This window comes from Salvelinus sp. IW2-2015, unplaced genomic scaffold (assembly GCF_002910315.2).
Source record: "Salvelinus sp. IW2-2015 unplaced genomic scaffold, ASM291031v2 Un_scaffold3594, whole genome shotgun sequence".
NCBI lineage: Eukaryota > Metazoa > Chordata > Actinopteri > Salmoniformes > Salmonidae > Salvelinus > Salvelinus sp. IW2-2015.
This window is the reverse complement of record NW_019944872.1, coordinates 33,703-49,201: the sequence shown is the minus strand read 5'-3', so window position 1 is coordinate 49,201 and position 15,499 is coordinate 33,703. Positions and strand designations below refer to the sequence as shown.

General features: G+C 45.8%; 1 protein-coding gene and 1 pseudogene across 1 annotated transcript; both read left to right on the top strand.

Annotated features, from left to right (window-relative positions):
• Positions 1–1,869: 1,869 nt before the first annotated feature.
• On the top strand, positions 1,870–8,330 carry LOC112076142 (E3 ubiquitin-protein ligase SH3RF3). The gene is made up of 7 exons (XM_024143023.2): positions 1,870–1,884; positions 2,632–2,756; positions 3,141–3,311; positions 3,562–3,848; positions 4,106–4,554; positions 5,006–5,304; positions 6,604–8,330. The coding sequence occupies exons 1-7, from the start codon at positions 1,870–1,872 to the stop codon at positions 6,782–6,784; spliced, it is 1,527 nt and encodes a 508-aa protein (XP_023998791.2). The 3' UTR covers positions 6,785–8,330.
• A 208-nt stretch (positions 8,331–8,538) lies between these two features.
• Positions 8,539–15,499, top strand: part of LOC112076141 (kinesin-like protein KIF3A) — a 29,566-nt pseudogene continuing 22,605 nt past the window's right edge.

The window sequence follows — 15,499 nt, the reverse complement described above, 5'->3', positions numbered from 1 at the left end:
AGTTGAACAGGCTGGCGTGGACAGAGTTGAACAGGCTGGCGTGGACAGAGATTGAACAGGCTGCGTGGACAGACGAGTTGAACAGGCTGGCGTGGACAGACAGAGTTGAACAGGCTGCGTGGACAGATTGAACAGGCTGGCGTGGAGACAGAGTTGAACAGGCTGGCGTGGACAGACAGAGTTGAACAGGCTGGCGTGGACAGAGTTGAGAACAGGCTGGCGTGGACAGAGTTGAACAGGCTGCGTGGACAGACAGAGTTGAACAGGCTGGCGTGGACAGACAGAGTTGAACAGGCTGGCGTGACAGACAGAGTTGAAAGGCTGGCGTGACAGACGTTGAACAGGCTGCGTGGACAGACAGAGTTGAACAGGCTGGCGTGGACAGACAGAGTTGAACAGGCTGGCGTGGACAGAAGTTGAACAGGCTGCGGTGGACAGAGTTGAACAGGCTGGCGTGGACAGACAGAGTTGAACAGGCTGGCGTGGACAGACAGAGTTGAACAGGCTGGCGTGGACAGACAGAGTTGAACAGGCTGGCGTGGACAGAGATTGAACAGGCTGGCGTGGAGACAGAGTTGAACAGGCTGCGTGGACAGACAGAGTTGAACAGGCTGGCGTGGACAGACAGAGTTGAACAGGCTGGCGTGGAGACAGAGTTGAACAGGCTGGCGTGGACAGAGTTGAACAGCTGGCGTGGACAGACAGAGTTGAACAGGCTGGCGTGGAGACAGAGTTTGAACAGGCTGGCGTGGACAGACAGGAGCTTGAACAGGCTTGGCGGGATACAGAGTTGAACAGGCTGGCGTGGACAGAGTTGAACAGGCTGCGTGAAGACAGAGTTGAACAGGCTGGCGTGGACAGAGTTGAACAGGCTGGCGTGGACAGAGTTGAACAGGCTGGCGTGGACAGAGTTGAACAGGCTGGCGGTGGACAGAGTTGAACAGGCGGCGTGGCAGAGTGAACAGGCTGGCGTGAGAGAGTTTGAACAGGCTGGCGTGGACAGAGTTGAACAGGCTGGCGTGGACAGAGTTGAGGGAACAGGCTGGCGTGGACAGAGTTGAACGGCTGGCGTGGATAGAGTTGAACAGGCTGGCGTGGATAGAGTTGAACAGGCTGGCGTGGACAGAGTTGAACAGGCTGGCGTGGACAGAGTTGAACAGGCTGGCATGGATAGAGTTGAACAGGCTGGCGTGCACAGAGTTGAACAGGCTGGCGTGGATAGATAGAGTTGAACAGGCTGGCGTAGATAGACAGAGTTGAACAGGCTGGCGTGGACAGAGTTAAACAGGCTGGCGTGGATAGAGTTGAACAGGCTAGCGTGGACAGACAGAGTTGAAGGTGAAGACTAAATGATGAACCTGGGACATTACAACACACTGGTGTATTTCCTGGAAACTGAGTATGTCTTTGAAAGTATAAATACCCTTTTTAGACCAAGAATCTGAACTAAATAGTTGCTTACACGCTAAGAATTCTTTATTACGCCATATTGGAGAGTATGAATTAAGATCTAGATCACATGCTTCTCTGTAGCTTTCCACACGTTTACTGAGTATGCTATAATGGGTCCAAATAATAATGCACTTTTTTTAAAGAGTCAATTCAGAAAATAATAATTATTGTAAACTAATTGGAGAAACTATTGACTCTCCCAAGGAACAGAAGCCTCTGGGTTCATCCAGGGCTTCAGGAAATTCATTTGGAATGATAGGTGTTAAAATGTTAGGTTTGGAACGGCAAGTCCACCTAATGCTTTTGTTCTCTGTTAGTGTTGCATATTTAATCTGTGGTCTCGTTCTCCCACAAATGAACCTCTTTATGACAGAGTCCAGTTTAGACCAGGAATCTATAGGCGGAGGCAGTGGTAACATGGACGTCATCAAGGTGAGAGGAGGGAGGTCATTCACTTTAATAATTGAGATTCAAGCATGCAAAGAAGAAGATGCCATAGCAGACTGTATTTTTATATATATTTTTAATCTTTTGAAAAAGTCACTTTCTGACCACTTCATCCAAGAGAAAAGGTATGGATGGTTTGCTTAAGTAGAAAGGGAAAGGGGGGGGATACCTAGGAAGTTGTATATCTGAATGCCTTCAACTCAAATGTGTCTTCCATATTTAACCCAACCCCCCCATCACATCCACGTCTTCGGCGTCCGGGGAACAGTGGGTTAACTGCCTTGCTCAGGGGCAGAACGACAGATTTTTACCTTGTCAGCTCGGGATTCGATCCAGCAACCTTTTGGTTACTGGCCCAGCGCTCTAAGGATGCTGTCAGAGTGATTGAATTCAAATGGATTTCCCATATTAGCTTAATTCATATCCTTATTTTAAATCAAACAGGATTAAGTCCATATATCTTCCTGTTTCTTTCTCTCCCATATTATCTCTTTCTAGCATTCCTGCTCAGTCTGCTTTATTTCTCATTGATACCACATTAAATGTCCTTTCACATTTAACATGAGAATATCTTATTCTTACTCCGTCTTTAACAGGTCAGTTTACATGATATCTTCTCCGACTTTACTGTTTCATATCTTGGTCTTCCTCTTTATATAGGGTGAGAGGAAGAACACTCTATGGCAGTATACGTATTTACATCCTGGTCTTCCTCCTCCTCTCTGTCTATAGGGCGTGAGGAAGATGAGTAGTGGTGAAGCTCCTCCCACCATCACCATGGCTCTGATCAACCCCCAGTCCGCCTCCGTCTCCTCGGACACCAAACAGTCCTCCACTCAGCAGCTCTCCATCAGTGTGTGAGTAACATGGTAGTAACATAGTAATAGCGTTGTAGTAACATATGAGTGACAGCCTCCGCTGACACCAACCTGTGCTCTACACAGCAGAGAAACATTGGAGTAACGTAGTAGTAACGTAATAGTAACTCAGGAGTAATACAGTAGTAACATGGTAGTAACAACCTCCGCTGACACCAAGCAGTCCGCCACCTAGGAACTCCATCAGCGTTGTGAGTAACACTGGAGTAACACTGGAGTAACATCAGCCGATGTCACAACGTGCTGTACAGAAACCCAGCCTAAAACCCCCAAACAGCAACCACTGCAGATGTAGAAGCACATGTGATGATATAGAATGTGTCACCTATGTGAGATTGTGGTAACGTGTGATCTGTTCTTCAGGTGTGCTGCTCTGTACTCCTACAAGCCCTGTCGCTCTGAGGAACTGGAGCTGAGGAAAGGGGAGATGGTGGGGGTGTATGGGAAGTTTAAGGAGGGCTGGCTCAGAGGCCTCTCTCTACGGACGGGCAAAGTGGGCATTCTGCCCGGCAACTACGTCACACCTGTCCTCAGGTAAGTGGGAGAGCTATTTCTACCGGTTTCATTAGGCGGACCGTGAGAAACAAGTGACAATTGTTATTGGGATTGTAATGTTGTGGTTTTATATAATCATTGGGAGGATCAGCCTTTCTGTTAGACGATGTGTGTGTCATCATTGACCACTTTCCTACAGTGGTTCCATCTTTTTGACTTTCATTTGTGTCATGGACACCTCATTTATTGATTTTGACAGCAATATCTATCTATTTCCTGTCTGCCACAGGACCTCTGCCAGGCTGTTGGAGTCCAAGGCAGTGACGGCAGGCCCCGGTACAGTCCCTGGAAGAAGAACCTCCTCGTCCTCCAAGAATCCAGCGGTGGTTCTAGCTCTCCACAGGGTCAACTCCGATGAAACGACCTACTCTACTGGACAACGGGTTCCGCAGCAGTCCGCCTCCGTGGCCACGCAGCCTGTGACGTCATCAGGCGGCGCCACCAGAAAGTCCCGGCACGGGGTGGGCTCGGAGGGATGGGACACAGTGAGGAGAGTCTTCCATCGTTCACACAGAGGTGAGAGTGGCGGAAGTTCGTAACTCTACAAAGTTCCATTTTCAATGGTTGAATGGCTCCACGGTTGGTTATTATCCTAACATTATGCAGTATTTAACAGTCAGAGATAGTAAACCTGTAAAGACTTCTCTGTTCTAGTTTGTATATGTCTGACAATCACAATATGGAACCAGGAACAGTGCAGTGGAAATTAGATTGATTTGATTTGACAAGGATCCATTTTGAGTGATTTCAAAGTATTTTTAATGTCCCCTCAGGCTCATCTCAGCGGGGAAACCACTACCCCCACACCACCATCTCTTCCAGCTCAGCCCTTCAGACCCAGACCCAGACCCACAGTCAGAGCTCATCCCAGCGCTGTAACCACTACACCCACACTACCAGCGCCACATCAGGCCTTCAGCCCCATTCTCAGTCCCATTCTCACAGCCAGAACTTTAGCCACATCCAGGCCCCTGGCTACTCCCCTGCTCTGCTCAGGAAGAAACAACACATGAGCATGCTGCCCAATCACAACAGATCTCTGGCCTGGATGTCTGAGGGACCCTCGCCCTCTAGTGGTGGTTTTATGAAGGACAGGGACACTGCTGCCAGAGAGACGTTTGATAGGCAGGTGTTGGAGACGAGGCAAGCAGCATCGAATGGTCAGCAGTCCATCAACTCCATCCTAGTGAGACCAGACGCCCTCAAGAACAACACAGAGAAGGTAACACACCTGCCGTCTAGGTATTATTAAGTAGTGGCGCAGCGGTCTAAGGCACTGCATCTCAGTACTTGAGGCGTCACTATGGACACCCTGATTCGATTCCAGGCTGTATCACAACTGGCCGTGATTGGGAGTCCCATAGGGCGGCGCACAGTTGGCCCAGCGTCGTCTGGGTTTGGCCGGTGTAGGCCGTCATTGTAAATAAGAATTTGCTCTTAACTGGCGTGCCTAGTTAAATAAAGGTTAAATAAAAAAATATACAAAATAAATGTAAAAGTAGCTTGGAGGGGTAGTTGACTGACTTCATGTCTACTTTGACTTCTATTTCAGATTATCTTTATTGTGACAAGCACATGCTGACTGCCACTGTCTGCTATATCCAGCATCAATCATCTGTATTCCTATTCCACTACAGTATCATAATGTCAACACTGTGTGTTTTATCCCTCAGCCCACCAAGTCAGTGCGGTTCCTGACCCAGCCTGATTCCCCTCCACCACGGCCCAGGACCACCTCCCTGCCCTCGGGTAGCCAGCCRCCCMCCAGTYCRCYSCCWMGTCCKCCTCCCCTGGAGGTCTGGGCTCCATCACTCACACTGGGGCGAGACGGGCCTGGGATCATACTGAAAGAAGGCAAGGCTCCTGTTCTTAGGAAAGGTCTGGAGACAAACCCCTCAGATGTTCTGACTTCCAATCAGAAACCTACGTCATCAGCACCATCAGCGTCCATCCTGTCCAGCAGCCCTAGCAGGTACAGTGAGTTTCATTCAAATTACAGTACACATCAACTCTACAGGAAAGGGAGATAGATATACCAATGTTGACATTGTAATGGTTATGGGGGCAGCTGTGATCTGTGATGAGAGTAACAAGCACCTTCTCTTTCACAAACTGACCTGCTTTGTGTCTTGCTTCAGGAAGTAGGATTTCTATATTCTGAATGTGATGGTGGTCCTCTGTTGCTCGCTTGCATCACCAAGGGTCGTTAGTTCCTCCTGTACTCCCTGTTCACCCATAATTGCATGGTCAACCACAACTCCAACACCATCATTAAGTTTGCTGACGACACAACAGTGGTAGGCCTGATCACCAACCGATGCGACTGCCTATAGGGAGGAGGTCAGAGACCTGGCAGTGTGGTGTCAGGATAACAACCTCTCCCTCAACATGATCAAGACAAAGGAGGTGATCGTGGACTACAGGAAAAGGAGGGCCGAGCACAGCCCCATTCTCATCGACGGGCTGTAGTGGAGCAGGTTGGGAGCTTCAAGTTCCTTGGTGTCCACATCACCAACTAACTATCATGGTCCAAACACACCAAGACAGTCATGAAGAGGGCACGCCAACGCCTTTTCACCCTCAGGAGACTGGAAAGATTTGGCATGGGTCCCCAGATCCTCAAAAAGTTATACAGCTGCACCATCGATAGCATCCTGACTAGTTGCATCACCGCCCGGTATGGCAATTGCTCGGCCTCCGACCGCAAGGCACTACAGAGGGTAGACCTACTCTATTTTAGCATTTATACCAGGCGGTGTCAGACGAAGGCGCTAAATATTGCCAAAGACTAGTCACCCTAGTCATAGACATTCTCTCTGCTACTGCATGGCAAGTCTAGGTCCAAAAGGCTTCTTAACAGCTTCTACCCCAATGCCATAAGACTCCTGAACAGCTAATCAAATGGCTACCCAGACTATTTGCATTGATCCCCCCCCACTTTTCCACTGCTGCTACTCTCTGTTTATTATCCATGCATAGTCACTTTTACACCTGTTGTATTCAGCATTTCACTGTAAGGTTCTACACCTGTTGTATTCAGCATTTCACTGTAAGGTTCTACACCTGTTGTATTCGGCGCATGTGACAAATAACATTTAATTTTATTTGAGTTTGATTCCCGCTGGGGCCCCCCATATGTAAAATGTATACATGCATGACTGTAAGTCTCTTTGAATAAAAGCGTCTGCTAAATGGCATCTATTATGTTATGTGTTAGATGGAAAATCTCTTTCTCAATTCCACTCATGAACCTTTCTCTATCCTCCCTCAGACACAGAGTAGTGACGTCCTACCAGGCCCAGACAGAGTCAGAYATGAGCCTGATGCAGGGTGAGCCTGTCCTGCTTCATAGACATCGGCCCGACGGACGGGTTCTGCTCACCCAGGAGAGCAGTGGCCACACGGGCCTCTTCCATAGCGGTGTTCTACAGTTCCTAGACCGGTTCAGTTGACTGCCTGTAGTGTTTAGTTGTTATTATTATACGTGTGTTTTTCACATATAAATAGAATGACTAGCATGGGAAAGCTCCCTGGACCGTGACAATTTGATAGTACACTCAATATGGCCGCTGGCCCACCCGGGTACAATCAATTTGGCCGCCAGCACAGCCCATCATGTAATGTTGACTTGAAAACCAATGTCCATTCTAGCTATTCTATTTCTATGGATGTGTTGACACTGCCAAATGAGATGATCAAACTGTGGAAGTGTGTGTGTGTGTGTGTTTTATCTGTGTGTTGAAAATAATATATTATACTGCCATATAATGACTATATATAAAGTATGTGGACACCCCTTCAAATTTTGTGGATTTGGCTGTTTCAGCCACACCTATTGGTGACAGGTGTATAAAATTGAGCACACAGCCATGCAATCTCCATTGACACAAATTGGCAGTAGAATAGCCTTACTGAAGAGCTCAGTGAAATATATATTTGGTACTGTCATGGATGCCACCTTTCCAACAAGTCAGTTCGTCAAATTTCTGCCCTGCTAGAGCTTCCCCGGTCAACTGTAAGTGCTGATATTGTGAAGTGGAAATGTCTAGGAGCAACAACGGCTCAGCCGCGAAGTGGTAGGCCACAGAAGCTCACAGAACGGGATCGCGGAGTGCTGAAGCGCGTGGCGTGTAAAAATCGTCTGTCCTCGGTTACAACACTCACTACCAAGTTCCAAACTGCCTCTGGAAGCAACGTCAGCACAAGAACTGTTCGTCGGGAGCTTCATGAAATGGGTTTGGGATGAATTGGAACGCCGACTGCACGCCAGGCTTGATCGCCCAACATCAATCAGTGCCCGACCTCACTAATGCTCTTGTTACTGAATGGAAGCAAGTCCCCGCAGCAATGTTCCAACATCTAATGGAAAGTCTTCCCATAAGAGTGGAGGCTGTTATAGCAGCAAAGGGGGAACCAGCTCCATATTAATACCAATGGTTTTGGAATGAGGTGTCCACATACTCTTGGTCATGTAGTGTATTTTTTCTTTTTGAGGTTCTTTGGACCCGTTTTAAACTAGATAGATAACTATGAGGTTCAGAGATATATTTGTGTATATTTTGATGTGCAGAAGCATGAGAGTTGCATAGACCTACTGTATACATTTATTATTACCAATCCCAGTTGCACAAACCCACCTCAGACCAATGTTTTGCTTAAATAATTAGTGTTCTCTTTATTCAAGAGCTATTAGACACACTAGTCAGTGCCTTTGCAAAGCCCACAAAGTATAGATTTGAAAAACAATAACAGCCCTCTTACCAGAGGCAAAATGTATGCAAAAGTGATGATCATATAGTGGTAATAAACAATGCTTCCGTCAACTATAGCATGCGTTTGTTACATTCTCAACCTGATTTTGCTAAATAACTGCACACCTCTGGTATGTGTCCTGTCCTGCACTTTGAAGACTTCAGAAAACATGCACAGGTGTCCTCTAACAAATTCTACTTCTCTGCTCTTTACTTTGTGAGTGCTGAAAATAAATCATGTATGACACATTGTAGTTAAAAGACTAATTTTATTGGCTGTTGCATGGATCATGATCCCCTATTCTGTTTTCCATCTTACTCTATATCATAAACATTATTGTTTTTCATTAAAGCAAACATAGTGAGATAGTCCTTTCACCTCCACCTATGGCCATGCAATCTCTAATGTACTTTACTGTACACTACACCCCCCTCCACCATTCTACTGCGCGGCCGCAGATTCAATTCGTTCAGGCTTGACCATTTTATCAGCATCGGAGGAAATGGGCCACTGATGAAATAGGCACTGCCTTGGCATCTAAATCATTTTTGTAAGATAAACACTACCATCAAAGCATCCAAAAGCGTTTTCTATTGTCTCATGTAATTTTAAACATCAAAACTAAAGTCTTAAAATGCCGGTAAGTGGGCCCTTTGTATTTCGCTGTTTTTCAGAGGTGTTCCTCCCTCCACCCGAATGACATGATGCTAACGTTAGTTTAGCTAGCTAGCTTCGTCTTGGGTTTTGGATGAGCTAGCTAGCTAATGCTATTTTCAACCTATTTTAGACAGTGTCATTATATTTGATAGATATGCAGCCATATACATTAAAACCAGGATACAGCAAGGGCATGCAGTTAGCCAAGTTATTGTGTTAACTGAGTTTTATTCGTTGTGCATAACGATGCAGCAGCTGGTTAGTAAACATGCTAACATTAGTTAGCTTGCTTGCCTAGCAACAGCAAGAGTTTGCATGCAATACATTGCAGATTAGTTACGTGCCCGCAAGTATTGATTGGCAATACACTGAACTAGCAGGTTGCTCTTTCAACTATCTTGACAGTTAATTAGCTATCTAACTATCTTAACTAACGTTAGCTGGGCGGTAATGTTAGTTTGCTAACTGGATTCATTATAGCAAGCCAGCCAGTTTGTCTCCCTTTGCTGTGGTGAGATTATTAACGTTAGCTATGAGCGATGTTTTCATATTGCATTGCATGAGGCATCGGCTCTGAAGTCATGTAGCTACTAGGTGGCTGGCATCATGAATAGTTATTCCCCCCTTGCAGAGCAACAAGATGGACAAATCTGACAAGCCGGAGGTCCTGGACAACGTCAAAGTGGTTGTGCGATGTCGCCCGCTGAACCAGAAGGAGAGGAGTATGGGCCACAAGCAGGCCGTCAGTGTGGATGAGAAACCGAGGAACCATAACGTCAACAAATTAAGAGACTACCCACGAACCCCCCAAACTTTACGTTTGACACCCCGTGTTCGGACCAGACAGCAAACAGCTGGACGTTTACAATCTGACAGCCCGCCCCATCATAGACTCAGTATTGGAGGGTTACAATGGTAAGTGGAGAGAGGATTTGAAATGATCTGTCCATTCACTGTTGCTGACACCATGCAGAACTACACAATGTCATTTGTTCAAATCAAATCAAGCTTTATTCCTACAGCACATTTCAGACATGCAGTGCAATGTGCTTTATAGGGGGAAAAACAATGGAATTAAAATATGAAAATTTTCTACACAACAAACATAAGTTTGACACAAACTGAACAATTTTAAAGCATCTTAAAGGAAAAGCAAAGGTAAAAATATGTGTTTTAAGATCTCTTTTTAATTATGTCCACAGTTACGTCCCCCCTCAGGTTCTCTGGCAGGCTATCCAGAGGCTGGGGGCATAAATAACTAAAGGCTGCCTCCATTGCCTCTTGATCCTAGGCTTTGAGATAATTAAAAGGCCAGAGGCCTGAGGAACCTAGTGGGTACTGAAAGGTTTGGATTTCTGAGCTTTAATTATAATTAATCATTAGTTATAAAAGAGAAATGAGGGGTGCCATAATGAAAGTTTGGGAGGGGCTGAGTGCAGGGGGAAAAAATGGTGGCAGTACTGATAAGGGGAGGAACCGCTTAAGACCCGTATCACTAAGCTCCCCGACTAGCAATAAGGATGAACTGTTTAGTGATACGGAGGAGACTCCACCCAAAGTGGAGACACCTGAAACCCATCTTTAAGGAATACCTAGGATAGGATAAAGTAATCCTTCTAACCCCCCCCCCCCTCCCTTAGAGTTAGATGCACTATTGTAAAGTGGTTGTTCCACTCGACATCAATAAGGTGAATGCACCAACTTGTAAGTCGCTCTGGATAAGAGCGTCTGCTAAATGACTTAAATGTAATTGTAAATGTATGTATACTACCACGGGTGAAACATGTCTTTGTCTAATGCGGCTGTATTGGAACCCTCTGGAAGAATAAACTTGGTTTAAGCTTTCACAGTGTCGTGGAGTTCTGACTCTAGTAATAGAGCCTAACAGTACGTAACTTAAAAGCATGTCTGACATGTATTGGGGTGCACACTTGTGGATTGATTTTAAAAACCAATAGAATAATCTTAAAATGTATTCTTAAACTCACACGCAACTAGTGCAGAGACCTTAAAACCAGTGTAATGTGTGCTCTCCGTCTGGTCTTGGTCAGTACCTGTGCTGCAGCATTCTGTATGTTTTGCAGTTGACAAATGGCTTTTCTTGAGTAGACCAGACAGGAGAGCATTACAGTAGTCAAGCCTGCTGGTAATGAGCATGGATGAGAGTCTCTATATCAAGGGCGTTTGCGGACACAGATTAGATAGTAAATTCTCCATTTTAAGTGTTTTTTGGTCCAGGACAAGGCTCAATCTGCCTGGAAACCACCTCTTAATGTTTTAATCTGAGCCTGTGTTTTCTCCAGGGACTATCTTTTGTCGTACGGACAGACAGGGACAGGAAAGACGTTCACCATGGAGGGAGTGAGGGCAGTGCCAGAGCTCAGAGGAATAATCCCCAACTCCTTTGCTCATGTGTTCGGCCACATCGCCAAAGCAGAGGGCGACACCCGGTAAGGACATTAACACAAACGGGCAAAATAATCGAACAATACTAGTTCATTGCCAGGCAATTGTTTGATGCAACATGCTATGACTTGACTTGACTTATTATTTTCAGCCCCTAGGAGAGCAAAAGGCCTCAATCACACAACACTGGTTAAGACACTGGTTGGAGTCAACGTAAACAGAAAATGCTTATAGGCCTACAAGACAAAAAAAGACAGGCACTGTTTTTGACATGCTTGGTGCTGACAGTCTCTCAGTTTGAGGTTGATTTGTAATAAGTATCTTACCTCTCATCCGCAGGTTCTTAGTTCGCGTGTCTTATCTGGAGATTTACAATGAAGAAGTGAGGGACCTGCTGGGGAAGGACCAGATGCAGAGGCTGGAGGTTATAGATGTTTCATATGATATGATGATATGCTTCTCAGAAAAACCATCCCGTTCATTTAGCAAGAAGCAGCTGTAGATATGAAGAACGTTATCCCATTTAATTAGATTAACCATACAAGAATATATATTCAAAAAAAAAACACTGGTGCTAGCTTCATAGGTAGTAGCTTATTGGTTTGATTTCAAATCAAATGTATTTATAAATCCCTTCTTACATCAGCTGATATCTCAAAGTGCTGTACAGAAACCCAGCACGGTGGCTTTGTAGATTTGTAGATACGACCACAGTGACCAAATGATAGGAGCATGATAACGTTGTTGGTGCCTAGAAGCACAGAATGGGACATTACACAATACTAGGGGCCCAGAAAGGGAATTAAAGATGATTTCCTTATCATAACTAATCTCCATTGGTTTGTCAATAATACATCAATGTTATTGGTTCCTGAAAGGAGACAACAGGACATAGCACATGACTGGGATGTTCTCTGTTAAGGGAACTATAGACGATTTAAACCTCTCATAATTCACTTCTTAGTCTCTAATACAGATGAGCATGATAACGTTGTTGGTTCCCAGGAGGGAATTTAAGATATGAATGTATAAGAGGAATTCAAGAGTATTGCCTGCTCCTAACTCATATCATTGATTTGTGTTTGTGTGACCATCAGGTGAAGGAGAGGCCAGATGTGGGCGTTTACATCAAGGACCTGTCTGGTTATGTGGTGAACAACGCTGATGACATGGACAGGATTATGACAATGGGGCACAAGAACCGTAAAGATTCACACTAAGCATTCAGAAGAGTTCTAAGCATTAGAATTCATGATCGTACACTATATACCATTTGCCAGACCCCCCTCACAAAATAGGTTTCTAACCTCAAGGGTTCTATCTTACTATCCAGGTCTGTACCTAAACAATTCGAGCTTCTACTTCTAAAAATTCACCTTTCCAGAAACAAGTCTCTCACCGTTGCCACCCTCTGCCCCCAGCTGTGCCCTCGACACCATATGTCGGGGCGGCAGGTAGCCTAGTGGTTAGGGCGTTGGACTAGTAACCGAAAGGTTGCAAGATCGAATCCCCGAGCTGACGAGGTAAAACAAAATATGTCGTTCTGCCTCTGAAGAAGGCAGTTAACRCACTGTTCCTGGGCCGTCATTGAAAATAAGAATTTGTTCTTAACTAACTTGCCTAGTTAAATAAAGGTAAAAAAAAGTGAATTGATTGCCCCCCCCATCTATCTTCTGAGCTCGTGCTACTAGGTGACCTAAACTGGGACATGCTTAACACCCCAGCCATCCTATAATCTAAGTTTGGTGCCCTCAATCTCACACAAATTATCAATGAACCTACCAGGTACAACCCCAAATCCGTYAACACGGGCACCCTCATAGATKTCATCCTAACTAACTCGTCCTCCAAATACACATCTGCTGTCTTCAACCAGGATCTCAGCGATCACTGCCTCATTGCCTGCATCCGTAATGGGTCTGCGATCAAACTACCACCCCTCATCACTGTCAAACGCTCCCTAAAACACTTCTGCGAGCAGGCCTTTCTAATCCACCTGGCCGGGGTATCCTGGAATGACATTGACCTCATCCCGTCAGTAGATGATGCCTGGCTATTCTTTAAAAGTGCCTTCCTCACCATCTTAAACAAGCATGCTCCATTCAAAAAATGTAGAACCAGTAATAGATATAGTCCTTGGTTCACTCCAGACCTGTCTCCCCTTGACCAGCACAAACACATCCTGTGGCATTCTGCATTAGCATCGAATAGCCCCCGTGATATGCAACTTTTAAGGGAAGTTAGGAACAAATATACACAGGCAGTTAGGAAAGCTAAAGCTAGCTTTTTCAAACAGAAATTTGCATCCTGTAGTACTAACTCAAAAAAGTTCTGGGACACTGTAAAGTCCATGGAGAATAAGAGCACCTCCTCCCAGCTGCCCACTGCTCTGAGGCTAGGAAACACTGTTACCACTGATAAATCTACTATAATTGAGAATTTCAATAAGCATTTCTCTACGGCTGGCCATGCTTTCCACCTGGCTACCCCTACCCCGGTCAACTGCCCGGCACCCTCCACAGCAACCCGCCAAAGCCCCCACCATTTCTCCTTCACCAAATCCAGACACGCTGATGTTCTGAAAGAGCGGCAAAATGTTACCCCTACAAATCAGCCGGGCTAGACAATCTGGACCCTCTTTCTAAAATTATCTGCCAAAATTGTTGGCAACACCTATTACTAGCCTGTTCAACCCCTATTACTAGCCTGTTGCAACCCCTATTACTAGCCTGTCAACCCCTATTACTAAGCCTGTTCAACCCTTTACTACGCCTGTTGCAACCCCTATTACTAGCCTGTTAAACCCTTATTACTAGCCTGTTCAACCCCTATTACTAGCCTGTTCAACCCCTATTACTAGCCTGTTCAACCTCTCTTTCGTATCGTCTGAGATCCCCATAGATTGAAAAGCTGCCGCGGTCATCCCCCTCTTCAAAGGGGGTGACACTCTAGACCCAAACTGCTACAGACCTATATCTATCCTACCCTGCCTTTCTAAAATCTTTGAAAGCCAAGTTAACAAACAGATGACCAACCATTTCGAATCCCACCGTACCTTCTCCACTTTGCGATCTGGTTTCAGAGCTGGTCATGGGTGCATCTCAGCCACACTCAAGGTCCTAAACGATATCATAACCACCATCGATAAGAGACATTACTGTGCAGCCGTATTCATCAACCTAGCCAAGGCTTTCGACTCTGTCAATCACCACATTCTTATTGGCAGACTCGACAGCCTTGGTTTCTCAAATGATTGCCTCACCTGGTTTACCAACTACTATGATAGAGTTCAGTGTGTCAAATCGGAGGGCCTGTTGTCCGGACCTCTGGCAGTCTCTATGGGGGTGCCACAGGGTTCAATTCTCAGGCAGACTCTTCTCTGTATACATCAATGATGTCACTCTTGCTGCTGGTGATTCTCTGATCCACCTCTACGCAGATGACACCATTCTGTATACTTCTGGCCCCTCTTTGGACACTGTGTTAACAACCCTCCAGACGAGCTTCAATGCCATACAACTCTCCTTCCGTGGCCTCCAACTGCTCTTAAATGCAAGTAAAACTAAATGCATGCTATTCAATCGATCACTGCCCGCACCTGCCCGCCCGTCCAGCATCACTACTCTGGACGGCTCTGACTAGGAATACGTGGACAACTACAAATACCTAGGTGTCTGGTTAGACTGTAAACTCTCCTTCCAGACTCACATCAAACATTTAATCCAAAGTTAAATCTAGAATCGGCTTCCTATATCGCAACAAAGCATCCTTCACTCATGCTGCCAAACATACTCTCGTAAAACTGACCATCCTACCGATCCTCGACTTCGGCGATGTCATCAATTAAATAGCCTCCAACACTCTACTCAACAAATTGGATGCAGTCTACACTACTCATACACTACCCACCACTGCGACCTGTACGCTCTCGTTGGTTGGCCCTCGTTTCATACTCGTCGCCAAACCCACTGGCTCCAGGTTATCTACAAGTCTCTGCTAGCTAAAGCCCCGCCTTATCTCAGCTCACTGGTCACCATAGCAGCGCCCACTCCTAGCACGCGCTCCAGCAGGTATATCTCACTGGTCACCCCCAAAGCCAATTCCTCCTTCGGCCGCCTTTCCTTCCAGTTCTCTGCTGCCAATGACTGGAACGAACTGCAAAAATCACTGAAGCTGGAGACTCATATCTCCCTCACTAGCTTTAAGCACCAGCTGTTAGAGCAGCTCATAGATCACTGCACCTGTACATAGCCCATCTGTAAATAGCCCATCCAACTACCTCATCCCCATACTGTATTTATTTATTTATCTTGCTCCTTTGCACCCCAGTATCTCTACTTGCACATTCATCT